The sequence below is a fragment of the Talpa europaea genome (genome assembly GCF_964194135.1).
Source record: "Talpa europaea genome assembly, chromosome: 13".
NCBI classification, from domain to species: Eukaryota; Metazoa; Chordata; class Mammalia; order Eulipotyphla; family Talpidae; genus Talpa; species Talpa europaea.
Genome location: NC_140080.1, coordinates 27,753,602 through 27,766,725, shown reverse-complemented (window position 1 = coordinate 27,766,725; position 13,124 = coordinate 27,753,602). Strand labels below are relative to the sequence as shown.

The 13,124-nt window shown below is 51.5% G+C and overlaps 2 protein-coding genes across 2 annotated transcripts in view; both read left to right on the top strand.

Annotated features, from left to right (window-relative positions):
* FSTL4 (follistatin like 4) overlaps positions 1–13,124 on the top strand; it is a gene marked incomplete at its 3' end in the record, with an annotated part of 381,026 nt that overhangs the window by 293,057 nt on the left and 74,845 nt on the right. The gene's annotated exons all lie outside the window — the stretch shown is intronic.
* LOC311183227 (large ribosomal subunit protein eL21-like) lies at positions 3,359–4,580 on the top strand (the record flags this gene model as incomplete). The annotated part of the gene is made up of 1 exon (XM_084252559.1): positions 3,359–4,580. The coding sequence occupies one exon, from the start codon at positions 3,359–3,361 to the stop codon at positions 3,839–3,841; it is 483 nt and encodes a 160-aa protein (XP_084108685.1). The 3' UTR covers positions 3,842–4,580.

Below are 13,124 nucleotides of genomic sequence, written 5' to 3'. Positions count from 1 at the left end.
AACAGTGTGTTGAGCTACCCCTGGTGATCGGCACTTAGCCCCTTCTCATTGTGTTTACCCTACAAACAATACAGCAATCATAGGCATATCCCTTTTGCACAGGGGCTTCTGGATAAGGAGGGAGGCACCTGAGATTTATACTTAGATATTTGCTCCCGAGGAGCCAGTTACAGAAATAAATGAGCCCCATCTGCAGCCCCTCTAGTATGACCTGTAAAGGCCTCAGAACTCCCTAGGACTCTCTGGTCATCAGGGACCTCTGATCAGCCCAGCTTCTCAAACCACCTGCCACTGCTGGTTTATCAGAATCCTCACCCAAAAGAAGCGACATCATTAAAAGTAGGGCGGTTGGAGCTCTGGGTGTGGGCATGAAGCTCCCCCACAGGGTGTGGGAAGGCACACTTTGACCAGCAATGTGCCTAAAGCCACCAAAGTCTTCTGCACTGCAGCCTGATGCCCTCGGAGCTCAGCCCGCAGACACAGCTCTGGCAGAGTGAATCCAGCTCCTGTTCAAGGGTGACACGCTCTTATGGTCCAGTTACCTGATTACCAGCCCAGCTGTCTCTGGGCATCTTGATTTCTAAAGCAAAGCCCCGTGAAAGCTTGAGTTATGACCAACCAAATATTTCAGAAACTGCTGCATATGAGCTAAGATCGGATTTGAGTCCACTGAGCTGGTTTGGGGTGTTTGTTGTTGTTTTTATTTTTTTAAGATTTCTTTTTATTTATTTATGCATACAAGAACTGGGGTACAGGCCAGAGGTGCAGGGGTGGGTGGGTGAGAGGATTCACCAGAAACAGAGTGGGGAACAGAACAGGCAGATGTACTGAAATACACTGCTGAGGGGAGCAGCAGGCAAGACAGGAGAGGTCTGCCATACGATGTGGGTTATCTCCCTGGCCGGGTATCGAACTCGTGCTGCAGTGGCTGGCGATAGCTTCATAGTGCTGAGACTTAACCCCAGCGCCACCAGGGAGGCCCATGAGTGGATTTTTATGACTGTATGTTCTCTCAACCCAGCCATGTTGGTTTAACCAGGGAGGGCTGTCTCAGTTCAGAGACAGCTCCTCTTTCCTGAAGTCCGTGGGTAAATGAACCAGAGTCTGTGGCTGCCGATAACTCACAGCACTTCACAAGAACAAATGGACAAGCCCACAATCTGCAGGGGAACAGGGTGAGCGTGTCAGAGATGCTGATGGCACATGGGGGCTTCCTGTTATCCTAGACTCCTGCAGATGAGGGCTGGGGAGGCAGAGAGGTATGGGGCAAGAGATCAGAAATAGGCAGAACTAGGGCCTGGAGTAATGCACCTGCTGTTGTTGGCTCCTCAGCGTGAACTCCTTGCTCAGAACCTCTCGTTCCTCATGGTCCAGGGAAAGGCTGAGGAGGGTCGACTTGGCACAGATGGTATTATAGTGGGCAGGAAGGACCACCTCATAGGGACACTGCAGCCAGATGTCAGTATAAACCAGGGCTCCTGGGGGTGAAACTGGGGTCTCCAGGCCTGGTCCTAGGGGACGTGTATGTGGTGGTATTTATAAAGTATCCCAGGATACAGGTGATTGTTTTATCCCAAAGACTTCTGATGCCTCTAAACCTGAATCTGAGCTTGTTGGGATTTTTTTGGTCACATTATGTTTATTGAGATAAAGTAAGTTTACATCTTTGTATCTGCTCTGGGACTTATAGGTTCAAACCTCTACACACGTGTACTTTCACCCCCTGCCCACCCTCAGTGCCCCCACCATCCTCCACCATGTTCCACTGGGTTCCTTCTCCCCCACCCCCAACCTGTGAACTTCCCCCTCTGGTTGCCTTAGTTTTGCAGTCAGATGTTAAAGGTTTATTATTGGTTTGGTTTTGACTAACACTTTGTGTTTCTCTGTATTCCACATATAAGTGAGACCAGCTGGTATTTTTTTTTTTTGTCCTTCTGACTTATTTCACTTAGCATTATCCTTTTCAGTTCCATCTAGGTTGCTGCAAATGGCAGGAGTTCATCCTTTTTTATAGCTGAGTAGTACTCCATTCTATACACACACACACACACACACACACACATTTTTCTCTGTCCTTGGCACTGAGGTTGTTTCCATACTTAGCTATTATAAATGGGCTACAGTGAACATGGGAATGCATGTATCTCTTCTGATTAGTGTTTTTGTTTTTACATAAAGAGAAACTGGGCCTAGACACAGCACAGTTTCTGCTGCAGGTTCTGGTTATGGAGTACATCCAGCTGAGTCCCCAGCATGTGCCCACATGGGGCTTTCAGACCTCCTGCTGCAAAATCATGTGTCAGCACGCTGCCTTCCTACCAGACTGTACATGTGCCCCCTCTGACAGGGAAGCAGGGACCCGGCAGGGGCCAACCTCATGAGACAGTTCAGTCGTCACCGCACACTCATTCAGTACCACCCCCACAAACAAAACGCATGAGCTCAAGATCAGTTGTCCCCTGTTGTTAGGGACAGTGGTGCCAGTGCTTGCGGTGACTGTGCCAGTCCTCCCCTGACCCCCGCAACCTGGTTGATGCATGGTGGGTGGGATGCAGGGGACCATGTTGAACTTTGAAATTTCTTTCTCTGCCTTGTGAACTGCTTGATGATAGAGATCCAGATATTTTTCAGGAATTTGTAACTGCCCCCTCTCCCTCCAGCCCTATTGAAATGGAGTGCTCAGAAGGGAAAAAGCAGTGTGGTCCTGCCCCTAAGTCTCTCGCCTTGGTTTTCTTATCCTTCCCATGGAGATAGGACCTCAGATCCCGGGTCACCAGGCCTGTGGGGAGGCTGAGCTGCAAGCCTGACTCCTGGGGTCACCTGGTCTCACCTGAGACCCTGCTGAGTGGGGAATGATTCCCGGCAGGCCACGTCTCCAGCATTCAACCCACCAGATGACACATTTGTCAAATTGTGGAAGATAATGTTTCAGACCCTTATTATCACCACTGCCCTTGAGATCACTGGTGTCTATTTTTGAGGACTTAGGCCCTGTCCACCCCTGCCCTAGATCTCTCAAAGGGCACCCTCCCTGGCAGGGGCCACACCCGTCTCTCCCTCAGCAGCAGGCAGGTCTACCTTGGCCCAAGATGTGAGTGCAGCCTAGGCTTCTTCCATGATTTGCACCGGCTTCCCCTAGTTGAGTTGCGACCTCCTAGACATCGACGCTGTGGCTGCCTGTTGGCCCCGCATTTAACCTGAAATTGTTGCCTTTCTGACTTAGGCCCTTTCTTTCGTGATGTGGTGATAGCGGAAGCTGCTAGTCTTTCCTTGGCCAAATGGAAAATTGGGGTTTTTAATTTAAAAATTGCACTTAAGCCTTTCAGCCGGAACCACCATCTTCCAGTAAGTCGCCAAAATGACTAACACAAAGGGAAAGAGAAGAGGGACCCGCTATATGTTCTCTAGGCCTTTTAGAAAACATGGAGTTGTTCCTTTGGCCACATACATGCGAATCTATAAGAAAGGCGATATTGTTGACATCAAGGGGATGGGCACTGTTCAAAAAGGAATGCCCCACAAATGTTACCATGGCAAAACCGGAAGAGTCTATAATGTTACCCAGCATGCAGTTGGCATTGTTGTAAACAAGCAAGTAAAGGGCAAGATTCTTGCAAAGAGAATTAATGTTCGTATTGAGCACATTAAGCACTCTAAGAGCCGAGATAACTTCCTGAAACGTGTGAAAGAAAATGATCAGAAGAAAAAGGAAGCCAAAGAGAAGGGTACTTGGGTTCAGCTGAAGCGCCAGCCTGCTCCACCTAGAGAAGCACACTTTGTGAGAACCAATGGGAAGGAGCCTGAGCTGCTAGAACCTATTCCCTATGAATTCATGGCATGATAGGTGTGCAAAAAGAAATAAAAGAGCTCTGGACTATAAAAAAAAAATTGCATTTAAAAATACACTTTCAGGGCCTCCCCGGTGGCGCAGTGGTTGAGCGCTGGGTTGCGAAGCTGCCCGCGGCCTCTGCGGCGCCGGTTCGATCCCCGGCTGCTCCCCGGCCACCAGAGGAGGGTCCCACATGGCGTGCAGACCTCTCCTGCCGCCCGCTGCTCCCCTCAGCAGTGTCCTTCGGTCCTTCTGCCTGCTCTGCTCTCCACTCTGGCTCTGGTGAATTCTCTCACCCTCCCGTGCTTCTGACTGTACCCAGTGCATGTATAAACAAAACAAAACAAACAAACAAACAAAATAAATAAATAAATAAATAAATAAACATGCCTCTATTAAAAAAAAAAAAACTACTTTAAAAAAAATAAATAAATAAAAATAAAAATACACTTTCAAATTTAAAAAAGGTTTGCATAACTCTCCACGAGGTGTTGCCAACATGAGCAGTTTGGGTGAGAGAGGCCTGGACGCGTGGAGAATGGCCAGGAGTTTGGTTTGGCCCAAGTGGACTGGAAGGTAAGGGAGGGAGCTGGAAACGGGAGCCGGAGAGGCCAGGCACAGGAGCTGAGCCACCTCCCGGGACAGTGGCAGGGGACACCCCGACACCCCAGGGCCAGAGGGTGGAGACATTTCCAGGGAAGTGGTGGACACATCAACCAATAATGCGGTCCTGACCGGGAGCCTCCGTGGAGTGGAGAGGGAGAGGAGTGCCTTCAAAGGGGTGCGGGCATGGTGTGGCCATGATTACGAGGATGGGGAGAGGCGGATGAGATTTTGGCTCATCCATCCCTAAAATGGAGCGCTCACTCCGCCAGCCCGTGGCCTCCGCATGTGCCTCGCGAGGCGGGAGCCTCGTCAGTGCAGCGAGAAGCAATTTGCCGTGGGTCAAGATGTGGAGATTTCCAAACTGACAGATGGCAGGGGAGTCTTTGCAGAGGAAACGGAGGCATTTTTCTTACCGAGATCTGTCCTTGGACAAAGCATATATCATAGGGTTCCCTGTGAAAGATAATTTAAAGAACCTACCAAGACAAAGAGAGAGATAAATATCCCATACCAGGAAAATAGATTTCTCACACCCCAATATTTGGGTTCCATGCATGTTGCCCAGCACAGAGGTTTCAGCAAAGGTGAATGAGTGGGTTTCTACATGGCTGCTATGGTGCTGTGACACTCTCTTTCCCCTCCCCCAGTCACCTGCCTGCATCCAGTCCTGCCCCCAAGCCAGTGTCTGCGGAAAGCACAATGGCCAATTCAGGGCGAAGGTTTGACCTTGTAGAATGAGGGTGAGGGATGACAGTGAGCCCCTTCTCATCGCCACAGACTAACCCCCAGTACAGGGGTTAGTCCTGGCAGTGTTGTGCCACATGAGCAAGCAGGCCAGCCTGGGAAAGGGCAGAGGGAGGGTGTTTGCTTTCATCGGATAAAGGGAGAAGGATAAGTGTTTATTTCAGAGGCACACAAGTCCCATTAGTGTTGCTAATTGTGGCTATTAACATATTCCACGGTTCCCAATGGTGCCTCTGTTGACATTTAGGGACAGATAATTCTTAACAAAGAATTGTAGGGTCTACTCTGTGCATTGTGGGATGCTTAGCAGTATTGCCGGACTGCACCCATTGAGACACCAGTAGAAAACAACCCCTCCCCCAGTGTGACAACCAGAAATATCTCAGGTGTTACCAAATGTCTTCAGGGCAGGGGCAAAATGCCCCAGGTTGAGAACTACCAAAAGTACCCCAAAATAGTTTTCTCTCATCTCTCACCAGCTCGTGCATTTCCCCATGTGTCCATCTGCACCCAGGCTCTGCCACCTTCTGTGACGAAACACAGAATCTCTGCCCCATCAGAGGCCAGGCTGCTACCCACTCCAGGGACTCCTCCCTCACCCACTCAGGGACTTTTCTCCTAAAATTGCCCCTTCTCACTTTTTTGCATCATAAAATGTGCCCTCTGCATCTGATCATTCCCATTGGCTGCTTTTTTAAAGTGATATGTTTGCAAGCCAGTCTTTCCTTGACCTCCCACCTACCGTCCCAGGTCTCTCTCCCCTTCATCACTAGACTCTTCTCAACAACTCCTCCTCTGTGCCTCTCTCCTCCTGTTCTCTCCCAGTCTATTCCAGAGACAGCTTCTTTCCCTGATGCTCCAAGGAAACAGTAGAGGTTCCCAATATCAAGATCCCAAGAGACTTCCCTACTTCCCTGTTCCCATAGCTGGGCTCAAGTCTCAGTCCTAGCCTGACTGGAGCTCTTGGCAGTGCCAGACATGGAGTCCTGGAACCCTCTGTCCCAAGCTCCTGCTCACACTCTGCGTGACTCCACACCCCACCCCACTCCACCCTCTAGCCCCCCACTCTCCTACCCCACGCCCGCCTCTACACAGGGGTGAGTACCAGCACCCGGTGCTCACAACCTCTCCTGCTTCACACACTCTCAATGATCTGGTTGTTTTAAGTATCATTCAGTTGTTGATGAATCCTGGTGTCCTTAGCCTGGACCGCTCTCCTGAAGCCCAGACCATCTACCCTTCAGTCCACCTACCACGGAAATAGAACTTCCATTTATCCTCCATGTCTGCTCTTTCTCCCTCAGCCTTTCAGTAAATGAAACCCACATCCACCCAGTTTTTCAGGCCCAAATCCCAGTATTCACCCTGAGGCTTTCCCTAACTTCCCCACTGAGTCAGCCAGCAAAGCCATCGGCCCTGCCTCCAGTAAATGTGCCTCCTCAGTCCACCTCTCCTCAGTGGCCACCCTTGACACCTGCCCCACAGGCTCCTAACAACTTTCCTGCTTCCTCTGTGGCCCCTCTATCCACCTCTGCGTGACCCCAGAGTGCTGCCTCTCTGACAAAGTCCAGTGACCCACCTGTTCCCACCTCCCCAAGCCAGTCAGGGTGGTTCTTGCCAGCAGTTGCTCTCGGGTGAGCACTTGACACAAAGATGGCAAATGAAACCTGAGGGGAAGTCACGAGAAACTTCTGGGCAGGTGTCCTTGTTCTCACATCTCTCCTACTTTCTACCCTCCCTAACATAGGGCCTGCCTGCAAGGCCTTCCCATGTGCAGTGGCCAGTCGTCGCTGAGGGCAGCAGGTCAGGAGAGACTGACAGCTTGGTAACACCTAGAACCACAGGATGAACCTCCCAGGAAGCTCCCAGCAGGGCCCCTTTGTTATGTATAATAACGTTTCCCTGTTGACCTCCCTGTCAGCCCCATTTCCAGTCAGGGTTTTCCCTTCACGCAACTAACTGAAGCTGGCTCACTGGGTGCACAGATGGTCTTTAAAAATGTAACTCAGTATAAATCAGACTGTTTTAGTCTCCAGCTTAAAATCCTCCCATGACCTCTCATGAGATAAAACCCAATGTCTCACGTTCACCTTGGGGCCCTCAGCCTGGTTCCTGGCCACATCCCAGCTAAACCCTCTACCCCTGCCCCCATGGCCTGCTAACTCCCAACCACCTTTTCCCTGCTGTGCCCATAGCATCACCTGCTGGGGAGGGACAGGGCTCCTCCAAATTTTAAGCCTGAGGGCCTGGGTCCCACACCCCCAGAGTAAGCACTGCTTCCAATAGTTAGGCTGAGTCCAAGCTCCAGCCACGTTAATAAATAGTGACGCGAGTTATGGGAGCTCCTCAGATGGGCCCTAAACCCAGATGCAGGGCGTGCCCCAAAGGAAGGACAGTCTGAAGGTAGATCATGATGACTGAGAGGTCGTGGAGCAGCGTCCTTGGGAGCCAGGCCGGAATGGGACAGAGGCCACGAGACCTATGGTTTCTTAAAAGACGAATGTTGGCAGGAGCTCAAGAGCCCTGGGAGCACCAGAGGTTCATCGAAGCCATGGCAAGCTCAGGAAATTGGAGTTGAAGCAAAAACAAATACACTGATATAAGCTGTTCTCCATCAGGCCTGCTGATGCCTGTTTACAAACCGCAGCCATGACTTAGCATTCTCAAGAGACTGGATAATTAAACAGAAAACAAGTTATATTTATTCATGTTCTTGCAAGACTGAAGGCTTCTCACATTTACATACCTGAAGCACCACCTCCTCTCAGAGAGGGCACGGCCCACCTGCCAGGTGGAAGTGGGGTCTGAATGCAGCAGGCGGGGCTCCCCATCTGGTGGCTGCTGCTTGGGCTGCCTGATGGATACCCCGCAGCCCCTGGGAGCCTGGGGGGAGTGTCCTGAAAAACAGAGATTTGTCTGTTGCTCATCTTAGGCTGAGGGCTTTTAATAACAAGGATGCCGCTGTTTAGAAGTCACCTTCAACTTCTATTCTCCAAAGAGACCGAGAATGTGTTGGTAATCTGCATTTTAGATCAAATGCCTGGAGAAGGTTTAGAGGGTTATCTGTCAAGACAGAGATGGTACAGCAAGGCCATGCAGGTCTCCAGATCTCCCTCCCACCTTGCCTTACCTCAGGACACAGCACCCCACCGTGCAAGAGGGTCAGTCATTCCTGACACCCCTTCTTCCCGTGCTGCTTCATCCAAACTGTCCAAGGCCAGCCGCTCTCTCTTCCCCCATCTCCTCAGCTCCCACTTGGTTCTCACCTGAGCCGCTCTCGACCCTAAGTGGTCTCTCCACAGCCTCTTCTCTGCAGCAGTGGTCCACTACTCACAAGGGCCAGAGTGATCCTTTTAGTATGCAAGTCAGATCGCATCCCTCTTTGACTTAAAATTATTCCTATCACTTTCCATTGCCTGAAATTAAAATTGTTGAGTCTTCTTTCAAGGAACCCAGGCTCTGCTGTTCCACCTGGTTCTGCCCTTCCAGCCACACACAGCTGCCCTGTTACCCCTACTTCAGCCACACCCGCCTTCTTCTAAGCCCCCTCCCTACCTCAGGGTCTTTGTACCAGCTGCTTTCTCAGGCTAAAGTGTCCTCCCGCACCTCTTGGCCTGGCTGGTTACTTCTGCTCCTCCAGCTCTCTGCTTAAACATGTCTCACTCAGAGAAGTCGTCACCACTCCACACCCATCTTAAAGGTGTGTCTTACTCTTTGCATTCGTCGTGCTTATTATACTTTATAATTTGTTTCTGTGGTCTCTCCCAGCCCACCGTGACACCCCCTCCCTTGGGCACTATCTCCTGGGGAAAGTCGTGGAACCGGCTGCAGTGGCAAGGGTGCGCTCCCTTCACAGAAGGTTACAGGGATGGACTAGAAGCCGGATCTCCCCTGGTCAGAGACTCCCAGAGGCTTCTGGTCTGAGTCACTTCCACCTCTCACTAAAATTTCCTCCATGGAAATATGTTAACTTGTATTTCTTTCTCTTCTGAGGGGGTGTGGTAGGTAACTAATATCAGCTTGTGCAGAAACCCCAGACTCTCAATAGAGTAATGCAATAAAGGCCAATTTCTTGCCCTCACTGGTCTCAGAGGGTCGGGCAGCTCTCCTCAAGCAGTGCCTGGGAAGCTGTGTTCTGTGCTCGCACGAAATGCATGTGACCACAAAGACCCCATGGAGGGGAGGAGATAGGTGGGTCATGAGGTCTTAGCCAAGGCTCTCCAGGGAACCAGAACCAATAGGATGCAGGGAGAGAGGAGCAGAGAGGAGGGCATGGGGGAGAAGAGAGCTGAGGAGAGGGAGCTTTGTTATGAGGAATTGGTTCACACAGTTATGAGCCCCAAGATCTTCAGTCGACAAGCTGGAGACCCAGAGGGGCCGATAATGTCAGTTCCTGTCTAAAAACCAGCAAATCCAAGACCCAGGAAGAGATGATATTTCTTTTCAAGCCCCAAAGGCAAGAAAAGACCTGAGTCCCAGCTTGAAGGCAGTCAGGCAGAAGAAACTCTGCTGGAAGGAACTCAGCCCTCACGTTCTGCTCAGGAAGAGGCCAGCTGGTGTCGGGAGGCCAGTCTGCTCTCAGCTTAGTGACCAAAATGTTCATCTCAGAAACACCCTCATGCCTAGAATGGGCACATGAGTACGGCTCTGCCAAGACAGGGCAGTCGGGCTCTGTGTGAGCCCAGGACCCCTGCCCGGCCCTGCAGACAGGCTTCAGGAGCCCAAGCTCCTCAGCAGTTGACCGTTGTCCTCCCTGCTAATCCAGGCTCCCTGCTAATAGCACTGGACCTGTTCTGCTTGCCAGAATATTCCCACTGTATCCTGGTATACAGTAGGTGCCCAGTAAATACTTGTAAATGGTAGTGCCCCTACCCTAATTGTTCACTTGGCTTAAAACTACTTCGTACGTCCCTTCTGTGGGCTGGGAATTGTATCAGGCACTGGGGATACAGAAGAAATGAAACATATGTTTTCTACCTTCATTGGCTTCCAAAGGTGTTTATTTCCACCAGAGAGCAGAGCTGGATAACTACACTGTGGTAATGGTTGAAGCAACACCCAGCAACCCAAGCTGATTGAAAAAGGAAATTACCCACAAACTGCAGTAATTAACTAATAAGTTTATTGCCATCCCCCATGTGAAGCACGACGGAGTGTGACAGTGGCACCAAATTGAATCAGGTGATGCATAAAGAGACAGGAGGTTCGGACATGTGCAGGTGCCCCTGGCGCAGAGCCGCCTGTAAGGGCCCTGCCCAGAGCTCACACACACTCATGCCAGTGAAAGGCCCTGAGACCTCCCAGCCTCCCACTGCGACGTCTCAGAAGATGTTTGAAAGGAGCCAAGTGGCAGCCTCTGGTGGAGGGAAGCAGAGGACTGGGCACCTCCAAATGGCTCCCCCAGGGACAGTCAAGGCAGCTCCAGCCTATAAGTGCCAGGTGAAGTCACTGGATCCAGGAGGTGTTGACTATTATCAGCCCTCCATTTAGTCAGGCGACCCTGGGGACACACACTCTACCTGAATTTGCGTCCCTCTCACCAACTTAACAGGAACAAGACCAGGTCAATGGACTTTGTCACACTGTGCCACATCCCCTTGGGTGGCTCGGGATCACCTGAGGGGTTTGTGCCAGGGCAGTGGTGACAACGGCGCCAGAAGAGCTGCAGCCACAAGACAGGTTCCACCCTGGCCGGGGTGCCCTCTGCAGACCGCCCTACCTCGCGCTCAGACCCCTGAGCCCAGGCCTGGCCTTCCAGGTGCCGTCAGAAATCTTGACATGTGAGCAGGTTGATTGAGCTTTTGACAGGGTCTTCTCACCAAGAGCATCGTTGAAAAATGGCAAATGTCCAGGTTGGAATGTGTTCCATTATTACCTTTCTAACATCAGCAAACTAACACCAACTTGACAAAAATTTGAGAAATTTAATTTCTGTGGCTGCGGAGCCCCGGGATCTGGGTTGAGAGGGTGCTGATGGGTTTATGAGTGTCTCATCGAGTTCAAGTCGGTGTGAGAAATAGCGCCTGATGGAGGGAAAGCTGCAGTGAGAACTAAGACCCAACTCTCTAGCGACTGCAATGTTATGGCCTCCTGTTTTCAGGAAGGGCTTTGTTAGCCTGTGTGTGCGGGGCCTGTCAGTGCCCTGTGCACCCCTTTTCTCCAAGCCCCATGGAGCAGAACAAGCATGAGGGCAGGGAGGATGGTGAGGGCTGGGGTTTGCCCCGACACATGTGTCTCCAAAACCAAGGGTGTTCGTGCTCTGCCGAGAAGGGCCCGGAGAGTGACAGTTGGAGCCTGCCATTGGCCCAGCCACCTCCTTTGTGCCAAACAGCCCAGCAAGGGAGCCTGCGAGGGACACCTCGCCTCCTCGTGCTCCGGGAATATCTGACTCTGACAATCGTGCCTCCTGGAATCCGCTGCTGTCCACACAACCTTCCAGTGCCAGAGGGGAGGTGTGCAGACCTCTGACAGCAGTGCCAGAGAAGCTGCTGTGACCCCCAGCCCAGCCCTCACTTTCCAAGGACACCAGCCTCTTTCTACAGACACACTCTCGCCTGCTGTCAGGCTGCCCCAGTGCAGCCCCCTCACTGCCCCAGCCACTCTGAGCACAGGGACATGCACTCAGAACCATTGGCTCAGAGGTGCAGAGCACAAACGTCTGTGACCCCACCCCCACCTCTTTTAACTCAAACCTTCACTTACTCTTTCACTCAACGGAGGCCAGGGGACAGGAAGGGACCTACCCAAGGTCACCGGCCACATACCAGCACAGCCAGGCTAGAGGCCAGGTGTCCAGAGCCACAGTCTGGCCTCTGCCCGGTTTGCTTGAGCCCCAGCCAGTGAGGCTGCCTCATGGCTCATCGCCAGAGAAATCACCCCAGGAGGTCCCTTTGCAGGGAAGTGGGTCTGCAGGGGATGGCTTGCGGAACAGTAAATAACTGGGAGTAAGGAGAGGTTCGGTTGCCATTAATCTCTTCAGAATTTTAAAAGGAGCTAGGGAATATTGACATGAATTAAATCCAATAAAACATTCATTTAATTAAACTTTAAATGATCCAAATATTTGCAGTTTGGTTAATATTTGTGTAGCTGACAGGAGCAGAATGATGATGGTTGTGGCGGTGCCGTGCATTCTAATTTGGGGTAAGTCTTCCCTGCGCAAAATGCACGTCTCCAGACTCACAAGTGATCAGGGCTGCGCTCCGGAAGGCAGTGGAACCAGCACCCACAGCCTCCCCACTCGGGTGTTTGTGCATTTGTTTTTAGCCCTGGGCTACAGGCGTCTCCAGACGTTGTGCTAAAACTGTTTGAAATCTGCAAGTGTGTAGGTCCACACAGAGAAGGGGATCCACTGTCTCACAGAGGTCTTATGTTCCAAATTAGGGTACAGGCTGCTAGCATGGTAATTAGGGCTCTTCAGCCAGTCACACTGCCCCACCCTCCCGCCCTCCACTCCCCCATGCGTCCACCCTGAACCTCCCTAGCGGCCATCTTTTAAGGCAGTTTTCTCAGGCCCCTGGGTACCACAGAACCCCTTAGATGCTTGTTAAAGCCCAGCGCCCACCTCGCCACCAGGGTCTCTATCAGCCTGAGGCGTAGGAGCCGCTGTGTTTGGACCAGCTGGCCCCTGAGATATAATGTTCCTTGAGGAGAGGATGCCCTAGGGCCCAGGGGTGTCCTGCCTCCCCCGAGTGCCCCTTCCTGACTGCCCAGCTGGTCTCTTCCTTATAGTCCCACTAGAGCTCACACTTGGTAGGTTCCTTTTGTAACATTCAGAATTCTCCACACGCCCCCCCCCCCATCAGCCAGTGGGAGAAAAAAAGCGACTAAATGTTCAATCCATGGTAAAGCTTAGTAGAGCTGATTCTTTTAACAGTCAGTGTAAGTAATGTCCTAATCTAAGAAAAATTCTTCGCCTCTACCCAGCTGCTCCCCAAGCTGGTTT